We start from the raw sequence: 24,059 nt of genomic DNA, 5'->3' as shown, positions 1-24,059 counted from the left end.
GTACCTTTCTTAGTGTAATAAAAAAGTATTGGCTGGATCCTGCCCCTGACATATTTGTTGGCGATTTGAAAAAGATACGGTATGCCATATCCCATGTTTTATGTTCTGGATCCAATCTGATGCTTTGCTATATATTTATTTTACAAAGATACAGAAGTTCCTTTCAAAATCAGGCACAATCTTGCATTTGTGTGTTGTTGTTACATATTATTTAGTTTCCTAAAGAAACTTTTTTTTTTCTCAGCAACTCTCCTTAAACATAGATTTTCTTCTGCAACCACTGCAACCACCAATCTGAAATATCCAATATATTTGTTCAAAGTTGTCTTTTATCTATGAAGGGTGCTTTCCACAGGGAAGCCTTGAAGAGGACCAATCAGTGTAGAGATTTTTTTTTTCCAGGAAAAAAAAAGTAGGTCCCTCATGGTTCAGATGCTCTTTCTTTTTTGATATATTCTCATGGGAGATTTACTCCTTAGTTAACCATAATGGACTGAATTAGCTTCCTGGGCTTGTAAAACACACTACACAGTATAAAGTAAGCACAGCGCCTCAGTGTACACAATCCACTTGGCTCAGTGAGGCTGGTTAGTTTTGGGGTTCATAGACACAGATGCCACGGAAAGAAAAACTTGACTTTTCTGGCAATGGGAGAAATCGGGGCGTTGTGTTGTGGGGAGAAGGAGGAAGAGACGGGGCAGAAAGAAATGTCTTCATATGCTAAAGTTTGAGGGCCGGAGTGTTTTTTTGTTTTTGCATGCGGGGTGAAGTTTACCCGCCCAGCCATGCCTGAGGTAATGGGGGGGAAAGGGGCTGATCGCGACAGATTTCCTCGGCCTTTTGACAAACGCCGCCGGCGATGGAACAGGTTTCCACCCCCTCTGAGCCGCCTGGGGATTGCGTCAAGATTGGAGAGGAGGATCCTCCTAGAAATAAATTAACTAAAAAAAAAAAAGCCGTCCCACACTTTCCCCGCTCCTCCCTCCCGCTCTGTTTTGAAATGGGATCTGGCCGCTGCCTTTGATCGGGACATAATCGCCTTCTCCCGTGCTTGGATCCGCACCGGCAAGACCAATAGGAGAAGCGCTTTGCTCCTTGCCCGGGCACGGATGAGCCTGGCTGGCATTTTGCGTTTCAACCGCGCCGCGTGAGACAACCGGCAGAGCCCCAGGACGGTTTTGGGGGTGGGAGGGGTGCGGTGGGGGCACTAAAGCCGAAAGGGAAGAACGGATCGGGGCTGAAGGACTCGAAGAAGCCAAGAGAGCCGGGGAGGGGGGCAAACAAGAGCGGCAAGGGGGCGAAAGTACTAGGAGAGGAGAGGAGAGATGCGATCCCGGAGCTTCCTCCCGGGCTCGGCGGCGGCTGCAGCCACGGCAGCGGCGCGAAAGGCGAACCGCTGCTGAAGGACAGGGCGGAGGGCCATGGAGTCGTTCCCAGGTGAGTGGGAAGACCAGGGTGGGGAACAGCTGGACCCGGACGGGAGAAACGCCGAACTCCGTCCGGGAGCCTCGCGTGGGGCTCTGTTTTGCCTCTTCTCCCCGGGGCGGCTGAACCCCAAGGCTTGGCCGGCCCGGCCTCTCTGGAACCCCGCGCGTGGGGCGAGGTGACCCCACCCGGGCGGGGAGGGGAAGGTTTCCGTTTGGTCGAGAGAGGCGGCTCGCCGGAGAATTTCGATGTCCAACTTCGCGGGTGGGGTTTTTTTTTGGGGGGGGAATCAAGACACCAAAGCTGGGTGGGTGAAGCCGGCGGGGAGTCGCGCGCCAAACGACAGCCGGTGCCTCGGCGCTGCCCTCCGCAGGCTCAGCTAGTCGCCATGTGCGGCCCCCTCCCAGAACAACCCGCTGCTTCATTTGCCTTTCTGCTTTTCTACTTCTGCCAGCACTTTGTCCGATGGACACGTGTAATCATGGGTGCTTTTTTTACTTGAGGGCTGGCCGCTTGGTGAGAGGTAATGAAACGTGGACTGAATATACCTCGGTATAATATGTACGGATTGGCGTCTCGGTGCTAGTTGGCTCATTCACAGATGTAGGTTCTCCGACAGCTACTCAAGAAGTATCACCCCCACGCACCCACCCAAGACAAGTGTTGAGTCTCCATCTAGGGCGCTTTGCTAGCCTCAAAGCAAGTGGTTTCGGGTATTTTTCTTTTGCAAATAACATTTCTTTGACGTAGGACCGTTCTTAGGGAATGAATGTCCTAGAAAATGAAACAACTAACGTGCAATTGTGTTCACTGCCCCTAAAGCCCGTTAATTCATTGGCATCATAGGAACAGTTCGTTCTCTTCCCCCCCTCTCCCCCCCAATCTCCAATCTTACAACTTCAACTTTGGTGAGTAACTCCCATTTCCTAAGAAGTGAAAGAAACTGAATAGACGTCTCTTTATATATCTTTATATATAAGAATACTGTGTAGCCTTTTGTTGGACTAGCTTGAACACAAGAGTGGAAGATTGTGTTTTTTTTGCTGAACAAAAATACTTAGGACGCACCCTTTAGATGCAGTAAGACTTATCCAGATGTCTTTTTAAAAGTTTGATATTTTTTAGATGCAGTAAGACTTATCCAGATGTCTTTTTAAAAGTTTGATATTTATGTTTGAAATAGCATCCTGTCTTAAGGGACTAGATAGCCCTGTCAACCTAGGACTATCTCGTCCCTTAAGATACAGTGATCCTATAGGCACAGCTGTTAGGTGTCCTGGATTTTTGTATCTTGGAAGCTTTAAATCTGTTAATTGTTTGGGTGCTTATTCTTAGCAGGAAAATTACTTGGTGTAACTTCTGAAAGCTTTATTGAAACAAATTCTTATTTGTTACTTTTGAAGTCTCTGGACTAAGAAACAGAAAAAGAGTGAAGCTGTCTTGAAGGACTAGCTTTTCCTGCTCTATAGTAATGTAGTTTACCTGTAGAGTCAATTGTAGTCATTCCATATAGGTACTTGGAAGCATCTCCCATTTGTTTTAGTGAAAAGTTTGTTATTTATTCATCAAATTTCTATAGTCATCTAACTCACCAAAAGCAGTTACTTCAAGATACAGATATATAAAATTTCAGTTTTCCTTATCTGTTACTTTAATTCAATATAAGTAGAGAACATGTTTGAGTAACTACTAAATGATGTATGTAGGAGAATATTTATAAGGAAAATGTATGTTTTTGTGTATAAGAGAAATTGTAGGAAGTCTGACTGTGTTGCCATTGTTTGTAGGCTTCAGTGGGAGAAATCATTTAAAACCACTTGTTACATAATTTTTTGTTTAAAAAAGTGCCTGGAAGGGTTTCTTATTTTTTGATGAAAAGTTAGACATGTGAACAAAAGGTATAATTTTCCAAATAGCTCAACTATGTAAATTAGTTCTATTAGGGGAACTTCTAGCTGTCATAGTCATGATTTCAGCTTTAATTCTCTTTTATACTTTAGTATTAGATTTTTCTAGAAGGGCAAAAAAACCTTCTTTAGTCTCTCTCTGTGTGTGTGTGTGTGTGTGTGTGTGTGTGTGTATAAAATGTAGAAGTATTATTTATAATGCATGTTATGTTCCAACAGGAATATTGTATGAAACAGGTAAATGACGTTTTACATTAGTGAGATAGAAAGGAAGCAGTCTTGGTAGGAAATGTTCACCTTAAGTGACAATCTAGTACCCCCTAAAATTACAAATGGTTTTGTGGGAGTTTTAGTATACTCTGGAAATCTCAATTTCAAAACAGTCTATACCAAGGCAAAACTATGAAAATGAAGGGAATGGAAAGAGAAATACTTGTCCACAAATATATATACAGCTCAAATAAAAGGCAGGATTGGTGATATAATTATCATTGTGCCTGTTTTATTGGGTAATTCCTAAGGAGTGAAATCATAAGGATTTTTTTCATGATAGGAAATATAAGATGCATTATGCAATTTCATCCACTTAAAAACTCATTGGCATAATTTATCAATTATATTGTATCACTGGCAGGTGCAAGGTACTGCTAGTACTATGTATTTCCAAATTTACTATTGCCGTCAGTCTTACTTGCCATTTTATTTCTGTATTTCAGCTACTCATTTAATTACATTTCTCTTCCATTCCAATTATAAATGCATTTACTTGAAATCAGCCCTCTAGAATTACACAACACTTGCTTTCACTTAAGTTCATAGAATTGCAGATCCTGGTGTTTTGCTATTTTTTAGCTTTGTATATTATAATTTTTGCAATTGATTTTTAAAATAAAAGGGGAATTCAAGAGAGAACTTAAGTTTTATGTTCAATGAAAAAAAACCCCACTAAGCATCCACATGGTATTTGATGAATATGATATTTCTTAATGTTTGAATTTGTATTTATATTACTGTATTATTATAATAATATTATAATATTATTGTATTACTCTGATTAATGGTTGAGTGTTCCATAATGTTCTATTATATTTCTTTTTTTACTTTGTGGCTCTGAAAAAATCTATTTCAGTAGATCCTTCAGCCCAGTCTTTATTTTGCTATAATTCACTTTTTGACAGTAGCCCAAATAATGATTTATTTTACTCATACATTCAATTTACCTGCCTAGGCTTTATTCCTGCAATCCAGTTCACTTTGCCAAATGATCTGTATCAGTCTTAAATTACAAGACTATGTCACATCTTCTCTCTCAAGAGATGAACATAAACCGTCTAAAATAAAGGCTCTTAGGAAATGTCTACATGTTGCAGCAGTTCAGAAACTGTTCCAAATGTGTAATGTACTCACAAAATCAGTTAGTTTAGAGAGTAGGTTGACTTATGTCATTTTGGAAGAAATCTGCATCTTTCCCTTTGTAGTACTGAACCTTCATCTTGCTTGTAAAATGGTCATTTCCCAATTTACTGAAGCTCTTGCCTCACTAAAAATTCTGGTTACTGGGCTCAAGACAATAATTACTTGCATTTGTCCCTTTCCAAATTCTAATGTCTTTCTCTCAATGTTGTTAGGATGTATTTTCCCATCTCAAGTCATTGCAACATTGTGCAACTGTTATTAGAGCTAATAGGAAAAAAGCATGGTTACAAAAAATGGAAGCATGCTATAATTTCACAATTACAGTTTACCAGAGACTTTTAAATGCAAGAAGAATGTTACCTTTCCAGCTATGAGGCTGCTCCCCATAACAACTGCCCAGATATATTTTGCAAAGGATCAGAAAAATATACCACCCATACAGGGTGCTGAGAATTTGTGATCTTAAAATTCTGGATTTGAAAGGGGCTATTGAAATCCTAACACCCAATCCACTGCTCTTTGTAAGAATCCAAATTTAAACATGTACCATTTATGGTTGCTTATCTTCTGCTTGATAATGTTCAGTGAAGGGGAGCCCATCATCATCTTGGGAGAATGGTTCCACTATCAAACTGCTCTTACTGTTAACAAGATTATTTTATTCTGTAACTTAAATCCATTATTCTATGTCTGCCCTATCACCCCCTGTGCAACATCCTTACAGGTAGTTGAAAAAACAGGTAACTATGATTTCTCTTGTGTTGCTTCCTTTTTTTAATGTTGTGCATTTCCAGTTATTGGTCCATGAATGTAGTTCCACTTAATTTCATATTCCACAATCATCCTTCTTGCCTTTCTCAAAACTATTATCTTTGTCTTATACCTTTTTAAAAGTATGGTGCTCAAAACTAGTGTCAAGATAGGGTCTAACAACTATGCAGTTCAGTTGAACAGTTATTCTCCTTGATTTGGAAATGATATTTCTATTCCTGCCTCAAATTGCATCTGCTGCTGATTCAGTTTTCAATTAATTACTATTAATTAATCATGAGTAGTATTCTCCAGGCAGATGTTCCCCCATTATATATTGGTTCACTGGCTTCTATTTTACAGAGAAAGTTATTTCTAGCCATCTCTCTAATCTCTTAAGAGTGTTTTTATTTTTGCTTTATAAGCTAATAGTTAGATCTCTCAGTTTTATCTCATCTGCAAATTTAATAAACATTTCTTCCATTCATCTAAGTTATTTATAAACTTCTTGAGGAGTACAGATCCCTGGAGTGAACTTTGTGGCACCTCATTCAATTTCTGCACTGAATGTGTTGAAGTAATGTGGAGGATCAGTAATGTTTGGTTTTCAAGCCAGATATCTATTACCTTTTTGTTAATTTGTTAATTTGTTAACAAGTAGCCTCCTAAACATACTATGATGAAGGTCTTCTTGATATGATCATTTAGGACTTAAATGCTCAAGTTCTCAAGGTTACATATAGTTTCTAACATTGGGTGTGATCATGAGGGCCATCTAAAAGTTGCTACCAAATTGTAGCACTTAACTATGACAGTATAGAGAATAAGGAAGATGGGGATAACCATAGACCAGGGGTCTGCAACCTTAAACACTCAAAGAGCCACTTGGACCCGTTTCCTACAGAAAAGAAAACACTGGGAGCCACAAAACCCTTCCTGTGCCTGACTATTTCTTGAGCGGCCACAAAACTAGCACTTTTCTTTTCTTGGATTTATCCATGGTTGGCCTACCGGGGGTTGAAAAGCTCAATAAATCACATGCCGGTGGGTGTTGCACGTTGGCGTTTGTGGCGCATATTTTGAGTGATAGGGAGTCACAGCAGAGGGGTGACAGAGCCACATGCAGCTCCAGAGCCGCAAGTTGCTGATCTCTGCCATAACTGTTACCTAGGCAAAATGTCTTGTCTCCATAAACACAGAGAGAGGTGATTGCAAACTTCAAATAAACAAGCAGCAAAGGAAATGTGAATGCAAACATATGTAAGCATACATTTATTTTGGGGAAACTAAATCCCCAAAGTCCAGGAAGCTTGGCTTGAAACAATTTAAAATCCAAAACAGCAGGCATAGCAGTGGTCGAGCAAAGTCCAAGGGTCCACATATTGTAGAAGGATTGTCAGTCAATCCTGGTCCAAGAAGTCACAAGATTTCAAGTCCAGAGTCAAGGCATATTGGGCCTGGGTAAATGGTTGTAAATGGCTGGTAAATGGAGAGGCCTGAGCTCAATGCTCTTCTTAAATAGAAGCAATCCTGGTATGTGTTGCTCATTTGGAAGAGCATGACCCTTCCACTAGAAAGAAGCTGAACAAATTAGATCTACATGGGAGGTATGCCAGGAGGAAACATTTGCTATACAGAAAAAAAAAAAACAAGAGGAAAAGACTAAAGTTTGCCCATGAATGTCCTAGACAAAGATCAGGACTTTGAGGGGAAATGTGCTCTGGATGGATGAGGCAAAGGTAGAGTTATTTGGCCACAGCAGTAGAACCAAATACAGCATTTCATCGGAAGAACCTGATACCAACTGTAAAACACAGTGGTGGAAATGTTATAGTTTAGGACTGCATTGCTGCATCAGGGCCTGAGCAACTCATCATTATGAATTGCTATGATGATGAATTTTCTATGAACTTTTCATTATACCAGAGGATGCTGAAGATAACATGAGACCATGTCAGAAAATTGAAACACAACCAAAAGTGGACATTGCAACATTGCAATGACCCTAAGCATTCCAGTAAATCCATCAAGGAATGGATGAAGAAAAGAAATGGAAAGTGCTGGAATGTCCAAATCAAAGTCCAGATTTATATCCTATTGAGATGCTTTGGGGTGATCTGAATACATGCTAGATACCTCTCAAACATTGCATAGCTGAAGAAATTTTGCAGGGAGAAGCGAGGAAAAATTCATTCCAGCCCAATTCGAGATTGTTTCTTGCAAAGAAACAGACAATATCAGATGGCAGAGCCAAGGTGTCCTTACTTTTTCCACAGAAGGAAACGGCATATTTTGTTGAATAAAATTATTGCAAAGTCAATTTTTCATAGCTTTTATGTTTAATGCCTTTACATTTATTCTTTATATATTGTTTAGATGAAGATAACATATATAGTATGTCCCGGTGTTTTGAAAAAAGAAAACTGTATCTCTGTCTACTTTTGCCATGTCGTGCAGAATTTTATACAGATCAGTCATATTCATGGTGGATGTTGTTGAAAGCCTCTAAGAAACCAAGGAGCATCAAAACAGATGTATCATTTCATCACAGCTGTGTCATCAGTAAGAACAACAAGTGCTATCTCCATCCTGAACACTAACTGAAATGGGACAAGATAATCTATTTCCTCTAAAGTCACATAGAGCAAGGATCCCCAGCCCCGTTCCATAGACCAGCCCCGGTCTGTGGCATGCCAGCAGTCAGTCCGCTCAAACAAGCAAAGCTCCATCTGTGGGATGCAGGCAGCCCATCCGGTCTGCGGAAAAACCTTTCTCCACAGAACTGGTTCTTGATACCCAAAAGTTGGGGGCCTCTGATGTAGACCTTAAAAACAGGCCATCTCAAAGGCACAACTTTAATCATCTGGGAGAGATCTGGAACTAACAATCAAGTTGCCAGACTTTCACATGACTCAAGGATGTTTTAGACAATTTACATCATTTTTGTGGAGGTACTTAAGTATATATATAGATATTCATTGGAACATCACATTTCCATATTCAGTGGGGAAGATGTAAATTTAATAAAATAAATTCATACACCAGACAGATGTGATAAAATTTCCAATTAACAAGCAATATTATTGCAGAAAATATGTTAATTATCCCTTTTTCTTGAAGGTTTACTAGCTGAATTATTATTTTAGTTAGGAACACAGATATGTTTCTCAGTTTAATATTAGCTAGTTGAACAGCATTTGTTACTGGCTAAAGTTTTAAGTTCTTAAATCTTCATTATTTGCTCATGTTTCTGTCTCCCCTTGAACGGGCAGTAGGTTCAAACTCATTTTGTTTTCCAAACAAAAAGTGAAATTATATTCCATTTTGTCATCTCACTTTTGAGATCATTTTCCTTTGACCAACTTAGTCTTTTTCATTCATCTTCCATTTCTGTTTCATTTTAAATTATATTGTAATCTTATTGAGACAGAGCTCATACTTTCGATAAAGTAGAATTTCTTGTTCAAGTCCTGTTGAATACAAAAAAATATACTCAAATGGTTTTGCTTACAGTTTTTATATATTTGTATAGCTATAAAATTATGGTTATTTTTTGTGAGCATAAAGTAGCATGTTTGCTTTCAAACATTCTTTGCCAAAATAATTACTTTACAGCTTACCTTCCTACATAGATGTTTAAACTATTTTCACACATTACATCTATCTCATTATCAAAATAGCTACTCTTCATAAGTACTCTTTATAGCTGTCTGAAAGCCTGCAATCAGACGGTATTTGTCACATAATAACTGGGTAAAAAAATCGAAGATTTTTTTAAAAAATTACTATGTGTTCTAGAAATGTATATAAGTATCGTATAGACAGGTTCTATTTAGGCTTTCACATTCACTGAAAAAGTTATTTAACCTTCCAACAATTCATAAAAATGGCATTGGACAATAGCCTCAGATTCAGTATGAATAGGATGATATCATAGAATTGAAAAGTCCAGGGTTTTTTTCCCAATTGTTACCAAAGTTAGCAAATGCTGCACCATGTCCGAACAAAATACCAAGTGCTTAGCCATGCAACTAAATGCCATTGAGAGAATGTGATGGGAATAAATCAGTTCTAAGCTTGGCAAGTACTAAAATGGTCACATGATAGTTTCCCCTTGTGTTCAATTTGTTCTTCAACTCACATTCATGCTAACTTTGCTCAGCCCACTTTCTAAAACATTATTTTCATTGGCATCATAGGAATAGTAACTACTGCTATCATTTGTGTCAAGCTGGATGTGGTAAGAGTGCAAGAGTGTATTGTAAACAAATAATTGTTGTAAAAAATTAGGAACCCTTTTAAAAAACTAATTCATTTTATGCATGTCATAGCCCTGGAACCAAGTAACATATGGAGCTGATAAATACTACTTGCTATTCAATTCTGAAACACAAATAATGCAGAAGACAAGTATCAGTATAAGAGTAGGTAATAGACTGGATGTAAATATTTAAATAACAGTGATGCGGTGGCTTAGTGGGTAAGATGCTGAGCTTGTCGATCGAAAGGTCGGCAGTTTGAATCCCTAGTGCCACATAAGTGCTCCCGTTACTTGTCCCACCTTCTGCCAACCTAGCAGTTTGAAAGCACGTAAAAAATGGCAAGTAGAAAAATAGGGACCACCTTTGGTGGGAAGGTAACAGCATTCCGTGCACCTTTGGTGTTGAGTCATGCCGGCCACATGACCACGGAGATGTCTTCTGACAGCGCTGGCTCTTCGGCTTCGAAACAGAGATGAGCACCGCCCCTTAGAGTCGTGAACGACTAGCACGTATGTGCAAGGGAACCTTTACCTTTACCTTTACATATTTAAATGGCTACCCAAAGAAGAACTTATTTTATATCCTCAGAAAAGGACAAGAAGCAGTGGTTTTAAATTTGAGGGAAAGAGACTGAGATTTTCGTATTCAACCTATACAAAAACAAAGAAAACAATTTAGTCTGAACGTTTATTTCTTCATAGGATGCCTGAAGTTTATACTACTGCTTTATAACTGCTGCTTTTGGAACGGACAATTGATCAGATTAGAACTTTCTATGAAATGCCTGTCAAACCAATTTACCTGCTAAGGAGCTTCTGTATAATATAGATTCACATAACGTATTAAACAAGTCAAAAGTTAAGAGAGTTTGTGATTCAGGAAGTTACAGAAACCTAGATATTCTCTTAGTATACTAAATGGATCAGCCAATATTATTTATTTCTTTGGATATAACATGTGTATATCCAGTTGTATTTTATACTGTGCTTTATCAATCTGGTTTAGTACGGTATATGAACCCTGCCTCTGTGCGATGTATACTAATTTATTGCTTTTGCAAACACAGAGAATAACCATTTTCTCCTTTAAAGGAAAAGGAAAAGCGCAAGTTCAGAAAACCTTGATTTGAGACTATCCAATATGGAACACAGTTGGTAAAGTAGACATAACAGGAAGATTGGGGAAAAGTGCCAATATGGTGGTATGCTTAGAGCCTAAGAGTGATTCACATGCTAGCCACTGGACATTCTTCTCTTAGTAGTTAATGGAACAGCCTCTTCACCAGTTCACACAGATGCCATTAGTGGGGGAGGGGGGGGAAATCCCACATTTACTAGCTGAGAGATAAATTGACGTAAAAGCATTCCATTTTCTGTAACTTTATCTTATTTTTTTTCGGTAATTCATGTCAAAAGAAACTCAAGGAAAAATTTACTTTCCATTGAAGTGGGCTGCCAAAAACTTTAGACTTCCACAACAACAAGTACTCAGCAGTAAATCTCGGTTCTTAGCTTTAGACTGTTAAACCGATCTTCTTGGTTAGGACTTGAAAAACGTCTTATGGGGATAACTCAGTAAATGAATCCAAATAAATAAATAAATGATTGACCACTGCCAAAGTAAAAGTGTATTTTCTGTGGCTGTTATGCTAGTTCAAATCAGTAGCTTTATTCCTTCCTGTCCTTAGCAGGAAAGAAAGAATTTAACAGACTCTTTATAAGGGACATGATAGCTTTGAAGCTTTGTGCTTGCATAACTATCAACTCTGGATCAAGAACAGTTGACTATCAGCATATCTTTTTTCAATTAATTTTATTTAAAATTTTGAATAAAACAATGGAAGATAATACAGATTAAAAGAAAAAATACAAAAAAAGATAAATGTATTAAGGAAGGAAACCCTCAAAATAACTCACCTCTGGTATAAACAATTCCCTAATCTCAACACCTCATTTTAGGTGACAGATACAAATTCTTCATCCCATTTCTTCATAATAAGCAAATCAAGTAAGTAACATCTTCAGTCCAGTTACCAGCCAAAGAGCCAAAGAAAGCTATCAGTTTGTCTTTCAAAGAAAGGAACGTTAAGAGTTACAGGTAGTCCTTGATTTACAACCACAATTGATCCCAAAACCTCTGTTGCTAAGCGAGACAGTTGTTAATTGAGTTTTTGCCCCATGTTACGACCTTTCTTGCCACAATTGTTAAGTGGATCACTGCTGTTTTAAGTTAGGAAAATGTTTTTTAATTGAATCTGGCTCTTCCCCCCCCCCATTGACTTTGCTTGTCAGAAGGTCACAGAAAGTGATCACATGACCCGGGACACTGCAATTGGCTCATAAATATTAGCCAATTTCCAAGCATTCAAATTTTGAATGCTGGGGAATAAGTCGTAAGCATGAAAAACAGCCATAAGTCACTTTTTCAGTACTGTTGTAACCTTAGTCACTAAATGAATGGTTGTAAATTGAGGATTACCTGTAGTTCTCACATTTGTTAGAGACATGAGAGTGTTACATATACAACCAGCTGCAAATATCCCTCTTATCAATTAAGAGATTTGCCTGCACTGATTTACAGGAAAGATGTTCAAAATAAAACCAGAAAGCCTCTTCCATGATATACAAAGAATTCCATCTGCTGCAATAATTTTTACTAAAGAGGACTCTGAGATTGACCTTTAGAAAACAATTACTTTCAGTTTAGGCAACTGCCCAAGAGCCCACTGACCACATAATCCTGGATTATTTAAAGTTAAGGAAAACTAAAGATAAATATAATGGAACATATATTTTGGAGTGTTAAATATTCTTTTATAAATAAAACTAGAGAAATGATTCCATGACAGAAGTAACTAAATAAGACAAATAAGAGCTCAAGCTGTATGGCAATTCCTGAAAAAGATACAGAATTGCAAGGAGGGGAAAGAAAGAAATGATACAAAAGTTTATAGCTGCACAAAAACCTATGAAAAACATAAGAATCAGGGAAGCAAACAAAACCTCAGTAGGAGATTGAAAGATATCACTAAGAAAAAGACTGTTCTTAATTACAAAAATGAGATTTGAGCACCTAAAGGTCAGAATGAATTTAGGCTGATGAAACATTTTAAGATTAAAAAAAAAATAGGGCTTCTTCAGATATGTTCAAAGAAAAAAGAATCAGTACAGCAAGTACATAATTAAAATTGCAAATATTAACACTTAACAATAGCAAGAGAAGATAGAACTCCTCAAATCCTATTTTGCTTTGTCTTTTCCAACAGGGGGATATAAATTTAATCAGGCCATTGTGAAGGGCAGGATTAAATTTAAAATTCATGGTCAGGGAATATCTGTCTGAATGAGTTGAATTCTGAATGAATTTCAGCCCAGAGTACTGAAGGATTTTGCTGATATACTGTGTTGACTTTGTGAAGTCCTAGAGAATAAAAGTATCAGATAAGTGAAGAACAAATTGTTATTGTCATCCTAAAGACCAGCAAAGAAAATCTAGCAAATTTCCTTAATTAGGTCAGGATTTTAGCAAGCATAAATTACTGTGATTTCTGCAAAGCATTTGCCAAATTATCTAATGACATTCTAATTAGCAACCTAGTTAAATTTGAGGTGGATTACTTGACAACTAGGACCTGAACAGGTTGGGAAAAAATACAGAGTTTTGATGCATCAACAGAAGCATAGTTTCTAATTCTTTATTTTTTTAGTAGTCAGATGGCATCTTGAGAATTTTGTCCAGTTTTAAACCTTACATTTTTAAAAGGGTCCGGTCAAAATCAGATTCAGAGAAGATCTGCGACTACAAACTTTTAAGTATTGTTGAAAGAAAAGAGAGATTCTTGGAAGGTTGCCTTGATATATCTGAAAAAAATTGAACAATTTTTTTTGTAATCTTAGCATATACAATAATAAATGTTAAGTCATAGGAATAAGAGTTGGTGAAATGCTAGCAGTAGTTTAATAAGATAAAAACAGTTTATCAGCGGAACTAATTACTGAAAAATGTAGTAGGTTTAGAAGATACAATCAAGGAGAGGTGGACAGCTGTCTATCAAAGTTTAATTTGGATTTTTGCACAGAATAGGCAGCTAGCCTCAATGGCATCTTCCAGTTTGATGTCTCTAGTAAAAGCATTTGAGGATTATTTTTCTTATACCAACACTCAGCTAATATATGTGCAGGTTCTCCTATTTTTTCTGTCTTTATGTGTAGCCAAAACTTGATCCTTTTCTTTCAGGCCTGTAGTTTGCCACAGCTTAAGAATGTTTTAAGTTAAGGTTTATCTGAGCAAAGTGAATTTTCGCACAAATGTATAGATATATTTATTGTGAAGTAAACTACTGGAAAAAATCAACACCTTTATGAGAAAAGAAAAGTGTGTGAGAGAGAGGGAGGGAGGGAGTTTAAATACCAAATTGTAACAGCCTTCTTTGGATATTAGATTATAAGGGACTGTGACAGCCTTCCAGATAGCATTAAAAGCTGAATTATTCCAGAAGTCCTTCAAAGCTTTAATACGGTTGCTCTCTTGTCATCATGATCTGTGGTATATGGAATAACAATCATGGGGTTATAATAGGATTATTGTTTTGTGACAGTAAAGTGCTGGAATGGATGTTTTGGTGTATTGTTTTAAAAGGGTATATAGTTAAGTATGAACATTTTAAAGCTTTATATTTATTGTAAATGTTTAATTGTTTGTAGGGTTATATGTACTGTGGATACTTTAATAATTATAAGATGCCATGTGTCAAATGAAATTGGTAGCACAGAAGTTTGATCAACATGGTTGTGATAAAGTTGCATAATATGACATGAAATCTGGGTTTATAAAAATTATTATAAATTTGTAGTTTAGTGCTTTATTAGTGAAGATGATTTTTAATAAAATATGAAAAGGTGCTTAGAGAACTTTGAGTTGTGCACCTCTGCAAATTATATTTTCTGGGTATACTAAATTCAGTGAATAACCAAATAAGAATATGACAGTTTTCTGGACAAGAAAAGATGTCGACAGTTGATTTATGTCAAGTAAATAAAATTATGTCAAGTAAATAAAAAAGTATGGCAGCTTATGATTTGTTTAAAGAATGGGTTCTCTGTTTTCCCTTTCTAAAACAAGTTCAGCAACCTGCTTGTTTTTCTACTTTTTAAAACAAACTCACTGACTTAAAATAATGACCCAATCTTGTTGACATAACACCGAATATCTACCCACACAGCCAAAAAGTTTAGAAAGTTCAGAATTAATTATAGCACTCTTCTAAATTAATCCTGCAGTTGTCAGACACATGGAAAGAAATTCAATTGTGGTGTCTGTAAGCATCCATTTTTTTCATTGCTTTGAGAGAATTACTGCAATTAAATTTTTGAGGAAAGTTAGCATTTCCATTACCTTTATAGAATTAATTTAAGTTTATTGCTACCTTGCCCTAAAATGTTAATTCTATAGTTAGTTTCTGTATATTGCCTTAGTATAATAAAAAGGGTCGTAAAGGAAAAAACCAGAAAGATGGACTTAACACTTCTTTACTTTTACCTATAAACCCCACTCAACAGATTGTTTCTCTATTTAATGACTATAAATGTTAAAAAGCTATTCTGGAGTGTCCTTTTCTGATCTTAATACCAATGCCAATTCTATTTATGGGTTTTCATTTTGTTTTGTTTTGTAGTTAAGGTAAGTTATGAAAAGGGAGCCAGTTTGGTGTAGTTGTTAAGGAACTAAACCAGAAACGAGACCTTGAGCCCTAGTCTTGCCTGAAGCACAGAGTCACCTTGTTGACCTTGGACCAGTCCTTCTTTCTTAGCCCTAGGAAGAAAATGCAGGGTAAACCACTTCTGAAAATCTTGCCAAGAAAATGGCAGGAACTTCTCCAGGCAGTTAATAGAGTTCACAATGACTCGAAGTCTGCCTGCCTGCCTATCTATCTACCGACCGACCAACCAACTCCAACTGTTGTAAATAATACGCTAAAGCTGAAGTCATTTAGTGGAAATATATTGTAAATGAAGGTTGTCAATGACTATTTTGTATATGTTCATAGAATAGAATTTTTTATTGGCCAAGTGTGATTGGACACACAAGGGATTTGTCTTGGTGCATATGCTCTCAGTGTACATAAAAGAAAAGATATGCTCATCAAGGATCATAAGGTACACACTTAATGATAATCATAGGGTAAAAAGGTAAAGGTTCCCCTTGCACATACGTGCTAGTCGTTGCCGACTCTAGGGGCGGTGCTCGTCTCCATTTCAAAGCTGAAGAGCCAGCACTGTCCAAAGACGTCTCCGTGGTCATGTGGCTGGCATGACTTATGCCAAAGGCGCACAGAACGCTGTTACCTTCCCACCAAAGGTGGTCCCTATTTTTTCTACTTGCATTTTTACATGCTTTCAAAACTGCTAGGTTGGCAGAAGCTAAGACAAGTAACAGGAGCTCACCCCGTTACACGGCAGCACTAGGGATTCGAACCGCTGAGCTGCCGACCTTTTAATCGACAAGCTCAACGTCCTAGCCCCTGAACCACCGCGTCATAGGGTACAAATAAGCAATCAGGAAACAATCAATATCAATTCATTCAGATTTTATAGGCATGCATGCCTTCTGCTACTTGCTTGGTTGCCATATAATGTGCTTTCACAAACCTTGTGAAATACTCAGCTTCAGAAAGATGCCTCAATGTATGCAGTATTGCAAATGTGTTTTGCACCCATTTAAAGTAGCCACATCTTTTCTCGGGATCATGGGTAATTAAGGAAGACAGCTGCACAAAAAAATGCAGCTTTTTATAGAGCTGCAGATAAGTGCTATTTGTATATCCTGCTGTACTTAAAATGCTGTTTTGGAATTGAATTGGAAGGGCTACATAGTCAAGTTTTCTCATAGTGAAAGGAGAATATTTTTTTTTTGGAAAAAAATGTGTTTAAATGGTTTGTAAAATACGTCTATATTTTTATTGCATACTTTTTACATTTTAATTTTTTTCTCTCTCTCTTAGATCAGCGTTTGAGAAAGAATCAGAAAATACTCCCTCAACTTTGCTCGAAGAGCATGCAAAATAAGAACAATATGGCACACCATAATATTGCCATGGGATTATTCATAATGACTCTCTTATCCTTGCTGGATGACAGTTCAGCCTTCCTGTTGAATCAGCGTCTGAAGGGAAGATTTCAAAGGGATCGGCGGAATATCCGCCCAAACATCATTCTTGTTCTTACTGATGACCAGGATGTAGAACTTGGTAAGAATTAAAGGGATTATATAGTACTAGTTGATAAATATGGCATACTGTTCACTGGTCCTGGAATTTACTTTAACTAGTTTTTGATGGTACATAAATTCGTCTAAATCAGAGATGGGCAAACCATATTCTGTTGTCTATATCAGTATTTCTCAATGTTGGCAAATGTTAAAATGTATGGAATCCAGAATTCCCCAGCCAACAATGGGAGTTGAAGTGCATACATCTTAAAATTGCTAAGGTTCTGTAGGAGTCCCAGAGTGTTCCATTTGAAGCTACCAAGCATTGCCAGATTACATTATTAAAATCTGGAAGCAAAACAGCCAAATTCTCTATTTTAATTTTTGAAGCATTCTGAGTGGTTTGCAGGGATGGTAATAAGAATGATTTGCCTCTTCAAAGCTTCCTACACTTTCCTCTTTTATCCCTCCCAGAATATGAATAAAGAACCCTCCCCATTACAGACCAATTTCTTCCAGTGCCTCATATCATTTCTGGATGACCTTCTGCAGACCTTCAGAAGGGCAAGATGTAGCCTTGACCTTTGAAACATCATTCATCCAGGTCAAAATTCATGTGTAAACTAAAACAATCTGTGTAGAAACCATCTCCTGCATGGCAAGGAGAAAACAATTTGCTGTCTGAATGTTTCTAAATGAAATAAGCTCTGTGTTACACAGATTAATTTCTGGTTATACAGTGTTTTATTTCTCCTAACATCTAGCAGCTTTAAAGGTGCAATCTATGCTGTATATAATTCTACATTTTTATAAAGCAAAACCATTTGTTCAAATCATTTGTTTAAATATTTGGTATTGATAAGGCATTCTAGAGTTAGTCCTAGAGGAAATCAACCCTGACTTCTCTTTAGAAGGCCAGATCCTGAAGATGAAACTCACATACTCTGGCCACCTAATAAGAAGGAAGGACTCACTGGAGAAGAGCCTAATGCTGGGAAAGATTGAGGGCAAAAGAAGGGGATGACAGAGAATGAGGCAGCTGGATGGAGTTATTGAAGCAGTCGGCATGAGCTTAAATGGACTCCGGGGGAAGATAGAGGACAGAAAGGCCTAGAGGAAAGTTCATGGGGTTGCGTTTGGTTGGACACGACTTTGCAACCAACAATAACAAAGGCATTCTAGATTTTAATAATAAAAATAAGCTGTTGTGTGTTTGATTCCAGATTTCTAGGAAATGAGGCAGACTTTGAGAAAGGAATTAGAGGCGCCTGAATAGGTAACAAATGAAAGTTAAAAGGTGATGGATAAATGACTGTACATTAAATATGATGATAGAAAATGAAAATAAAAACTTTTGGGGGGAAAATAAAAAAAAAAAGAGAAAGGAATTAGAGGTTTGCAGTATTAGGTCAAACTGGCATATGCTCTAGTTTTGCCTTCATTGCACTTCATAAGTATACTAAACAGGGCTGTGTTTGTTGCCACTCAGACTTACCCACAAATAAATATTCAATGGATAACATGGAAATAGCAGTAAGACAAGAAAATACATAATTCATATAATTAAAGTTGGAAGAAGATTTGGTTAGTTGTGTTACTGAAAAAGTCATTTTTCTTTTGTGTACCCAAGATTTTACTTGTCTTGAAGAATTAATGTCAGGATGCCATCTTGTTTCTGAAGAAGATGGATCATTTCACTAATTGAGGATTTAGTTGTTGAGGAACAAGTTTAAATAATTATGTTGTCCTTACAGTAACAATTTGTAGAAATGATTATACTAATCTTTGCAAAGTTGTTGAAGTACTGGAAATTAGTTATGATAAATAGCAGTATTTTTGTTAGATATACGTTTAATTTGGAAGTGCCAAATCTTCGCTCCAGAATTGCATGTAGCTTCTGAAAGCCTCTACAGAACCCAGAAACTAAGTCCCAAATAATTCCAATATTAATATATCTCCAATTTCCAAATGAGCGTCCTTTGAAATTCATTGCATTCCTGTTTAATTCTGTAAAGAGTAAAAGAGATGCTGTACAAGTTACTCAAAATATTAGTACTATACAACATTTTAAAACTGACAGTTCTGGACTTTGAAAGGAGCTTAGAAATAGTTATTTTTCTCATATTTTAATAGCCTCATATTTAAAAAATGGTATTAATCATTGTGAGCTGTTCTAGGGAGCATTACAATAAAACTACTTATTTTTGTGCAATAGAAATTCCAAATACTACAAGAAGAGACTTAGTTATTCATATGTAGCTTGTTAATTTTGCTGATATTCCTTTTTAAACATGATTTAAAATCATAAAAATTATTTGCATTTCCTTTTAAATTCTTAAATCATAGAATATATCTACTGCATCAAGGAATGAAATTTTTAGTTTAATGAAGCATTTTTGGGTGGTTATATGTCTTACGTGTCTCAGAGCTAGACAGATTTGTTTTAATAATGCATATTCCAAAAAGCTTCGCACATTATCTCACAGTCTCTTGTGACTAAAATTCAGAGGGTGGTCCTTAAAAATTTATCATGATCTGGTTTATGCTTGCCTGTTTGTCTCTGATGCTATTGGCAAAGTTCTCTGAGCAGTATAGTTCCTTTCTCTAATAATCTGTTGTACTTCTGCTGATTTCAAGCACAATGGCTTATGTGTCCAAACAAATTAAGATCTGCTGGACGAAATGCATTTGACGAAGCCATCTGTGAGATCGTATAATGCTTCAGAATAAGAATTGTACTTAAATTGGCTTTAAGCTATGTTGTCTAATTTCATTTGTCTGAATGGATATATACATTTTGATGGATACAAGTCCCTACTGCAGTTTGGATCTCTTTCAAATAGAAGTAAACTAACAGTTCTGAAACTCCATTTTGGGGTTTTGCTGCAGGGTGGAATTGAGAAGAATATTGATCAGAGAACTATTACATGGAAAGGCAGAATACGTAAGTAGTCTGTTGCTTTTGTTGAAACTCCAGGCTTTTAAACAGTATATTGGGTAATGCTGGGAAATTATTGAACTTAGTGGAACTTACTTCTGAGGATACATTCTTCAAGGTTGCAGGTATAACAGTGTAATTCACTGATTTCTATGAAATTAAAGTATCAATAAAATGCTATATCAGTAGTTCAGTTCACTACAGTTAGTATCTTGCAGTTAAATACTTAACAAATAAAAACAAGTTAAACAGCAAGTAATGGTACAAAGAATACCTACTTTTCAATAGTAACAGTGCACAACTTGTATTTAATGTTTTTAACTACAGGTAGTCCTCGACTTATGACCACAATTGAGCCCAATGCTACTGTTTTTTTTGGGTTTTTTTGTCACAACAGTATACACAAACAAATGTCATAGATAAAACAGCATATCTTGAAGAATATATATATATATATATATAATATAATTAAAATTATGCATCAACTATAGTAATTGGATATAATGAAGGGAACAATAAGACAGGAACGTGTTGTTAAGTGAGACATTTTTAAAGTGTAGTTTTCCCCATTTTACATCCTTTCTTGCTACAGTTGTTAACTGAATCACTACAATTGATAAGTTAGTAACCTGTTTGTTAAGTGAATCTGGCATCCCCATTGACTTTGCTTGTCAGAAGGTTGCAAAGGGGGACCACATGATCCTGGGACACAGCAATAGTCATAAATACGAAACAGTTCCAAGCACCCGAACTTTGATCACATGATCATGGGGATGCTTCAAAGATCTTGTGAAAAACAGTCATAAGTCACATTTTTCAGTGCTGTTATAACTTTGAATGGTCACTTAATGAACTGTTGTAAGTTGAGGACTACATGTTCAGTTTAATTCCCCAGCCTTTCTGAAATCAGTGATACATGGTTTTTTTTTAATTATATCCGAAAAAAGATGAAAAATCTGAAATATTTGTGTATTGCTCTACAAAATGAGGTTTTGAGGTTGAAGAGTAAGGATTAAAAATTGGGATAGGAGGTGATAGCTTGGCTTTTACTGTAAAGGCAAACAGTCTCCATGTAAATAACCAAAAATATTTTTAACAAGATATGTTCACTCAAGATATGTAGATGGCAAATAGTTTTATGTATAATCACAATTTAACTACTGGTGAATCTTACCATGGCATGAGAGAAAAGAGGTAAAGCATAGAAAGTTTGGATAGTTACTCCCCTCTCCAATATAGTATTTTCAATTTTCAGTGCCATTTCTGGTTGAACATTGGTGCAACCAGATTCTGGTTGGTGCTTGGCACCAGAAACTGGCAACAATGCTGCTTGTCAGCTTTGGAAGCCATACCAATGTCGTCTAAGTAGACACTGCCACTGTATTACTAATAGGAAAAATATGTATAAGTGAGTAAGAAAGTACACTGCAGATTAGATTGGTACCTCCAAATCATAAACCCAAATCTCAGTAAGAAAATAATTCACTATCACAAAACTATACACCAAAGACCATTGGATTGGTCTTTATGAAACGGCATATCATCACATTCATCCCAAGCCTTTGCAAGACACAGTTACACTTAGTTGCAGTATTCCAGTATCTTACATTAAAAATAGATAAGGACTATATTTATATCCATTGAAAATTCATATATATGTAGGTAGGTAGGTAGGTAGGTAGGTAGATAGGTAGGTCTTGGCATATTTGGGTCTTTTCCCGTGTAAGGTTGAGAGTATCTTGGCGACGTTTCGACGAGGTCTCACTCAGCATCTTCAGGCTGGTGCTTTCGACTTCATGCTTGTGTGAGCAAAGCGTGGTCGGAGCTGCCGTCTCTCTATAAATACTGGTGGGGAGGTGGGGACTGTTGCTTTGAGCGGGTTGGTTGGTTGTGTGGTTACATCTTGATTGGTAGATGGAGTTGGTGTTTGCAGATTGGTCGAGGTGGGGAGTGGTGCTGTGAGCGGGTTGGTTGGCTGTGTGGTTGCATCTTGATTGGTAGATGGGAGTGGGTGTTTGCAGATTGGTCGGCTGTTTTGTAGCATCCTGTGTGGGTGTGGTCCTGGTCTTTTATTCCTGAGCTTTGGTGTTGTGGCCTCTGGAGTTCTGTGATGTGATGTCTTCAGCAGATGGCTGTGATGCAGCATCCCAGGTTTTGGTTTGGCTCCAAGTCCAAGGTCTTGTCATGTGTTCCTGGCGTGTGTTAGCTTGCTTTGTGTGGGGATTGGAGGGGGGTGCAGCAGCCAGTGATGCCAGCATGATCTGGCTTCTGGATGGTGGTTGTGTTTCGTCTGTGGGATGGGTTTGGGTTTGAATCTGGTGAGGATGATTGGTGATGATGTTGTGTGTTATCCTGGGTCCGGTGTCAATTTTCGTGGCTGGGACTCGTTTGTTGACTAAGGCTGGTTTCCAGATGTCTGGTAGGCAGGAGGTATCGTCCCATTTGTTCATGTTATGGGAGTGTTTCTCTATTTCGATGGCTTCCATAATTATTCTCTTGTTATAGTGTTCAGTTTTGGAGATTAATTTGGTTCCTTCAAAATAAATTTCATGTCCTTTGGTTTTAAGGTGCTGAAAAAGGGAGGAGGTTTTTTCTTCTTTTCTGACTGCGTTCTTGTGTTCTGCAATATGTGCATTTATTCTCTTATTTGTTTGTCCAATGTATATGGCTGGGCAGATTTTGCATGGTATTTCATAGAGTCCCTGGTTTTCTAGATGGATCTTGTCTTTGGGGTTTCTTAACATGTTGGCTATGTTTTGGTCTGTGCACCAGCCTGAAGATGATGAGTGCGACCTCGTCGAAACGTCGCCAGGATACTCTCAATATATATACATACACACACACACATACATAAGGTGTATTTATATAATTCATAGATAGATATATAAAATGTATGTTTGTAAAATATATATAATATATTTTACATATATACATTACAAAGCACTGAATATTTATAAAACTTTAAAAGCATCTGCTAGCTTCTGTTCTCCAGAATTCATTCATTCAATTCAGAGTCTTCAAGAGTTGGTGTTAATGGTGTGATTTCTGCTAATAAAATGCAACCTGGTGAAAAATGTAGCTCTGTGGAGGTCACTAATTAGTATTATAGGTTGTAACGTGTCACACATATCCATTAAATCTGTGCTGCACCAAATGTTTTCTTTTTTCTTTTTGTAATGTATGAAATGCTTTCCATAAGCTAGAAATCATACCAATTAAATATGCTCATATTACACTGAAAAGTGGGACTGAGAAAATCTGAGAATTTCATATCCTGGGGGCTATGTAAGCCTCTTGGTGATCTCATGCTAATTTTCCATCTCCCAAACGAAATCCAGACATTTTCAGACTATGCTGGTTCAGAAATTTGAGAAGTTCCTATTATGTTTTGTCTAGAGAAATGCAGAGTTTCTACAATTAATTGCCAAGTTGCAAAATATATATTTCATAGTGAAAGTTTTTCTTTTATGTAATTTGTAGTCACTACAAACTATAACAGTTGGAATTGGATTACAACTAAACCAATCCAAGTTTCTTTATTTCTGTTTGAGTTTGCAAACTAAAAGTGGTGAAAAACAAAATGGGCAGAAGGGTGACCACTGTAAATATTCTGCTCTGTACAAATATTCTGCTCTGTATACTTCTAGATTTTTTTTCCTTTCATTCTAAGCCAAGTTTCTTGCTATTAATTAAGACTGCAAGAATATATGGCAAATGCCTCCTAAAATCCTAAAATAGTCAGACAGGACTATAGGAGTTTACAGAATTAAGTAGTAGATAGAGATTTCACTGTACAACTCTTATTTTTCTTTGAGATGTGCAATGAAATAATAAATTATCCAGACTTGTATAACAGACATGGGTACCATGTTTTCTCTTTAAGGGGAATTTGCATTGTAGGATTGGATGAGAATATGTATATGTATATATAAACACATTTCTTTCAAATATATGTGTGTGTGTTTGAAAACAATATTGATGTATAAACTTTTTATGTACATAAAGTATTAACCTCTTTATAGAACTTTTTTGTTCTTCTACTTTACAGAACAAAAAGCTAGATCTCCATATTATTTAGTATACAGTTTTATAGTGAACTAAGAGACGAAGGGATCAGACTTTGGATATTGGAAGTGCTTCCATTCCAGTGCATTC

At 36.9% G+C, this 24,059-nt stretch overlaps 1 protein-coding gene across 10 annotated transcripts in view; it reads left to right on the top strand.

Annotated features, from left to right (window-relative positions):
- SULF2 (sulfatase 2) overlaps positions 1–24,059 on the top strand; it is a 324,326-nt gene that overhangs the window by 206,980 nt on the left and 93,287 nt on the right. For 8 of the 10 annotated variants that reach the window (XM_058175024.1, XM_058175025.1, XM_058175020.1 and 5 more), the window contains one exon: positions 16,761–17,006. In XM_058175024.1, the coding sequence (XP_058031007.1) occupies positions 16,814–17,006 (193 nt within the window). In that variant the 5' untranslated portion in view covers positions 16,761–16,813. Of the gene's footprint in view, positions 1–1,227; positions 1,438–16,760; positions 17,007–18,189; positions 18,243–24,059 lie in introns of those variants that run through there. The other 2 variants (XM_058175017.1, XM_058175026.1) reach the window with 2 other exon arrangements.

The sequence above is a fragment of the Ahaetulla prasina genome, chromosome 3 (genome assembly GCF_028640845.1).
Source record: "Ahaetulla prasina isolate Xishuangbanna chromosome 3, ASM2864084v1, whole genome shotgun sequence".
Lineage (NCBI taxonomy): Eukaryota > Metazoa > Chordata > Lepidosauria > Squamata > Colubridae > Ahaetulla > Ahaetulla prasina.
Note: the sequence above shows the minus strand (reverse complement) of the source record. Positions and strands in the feature narration are given on the sequence as shown.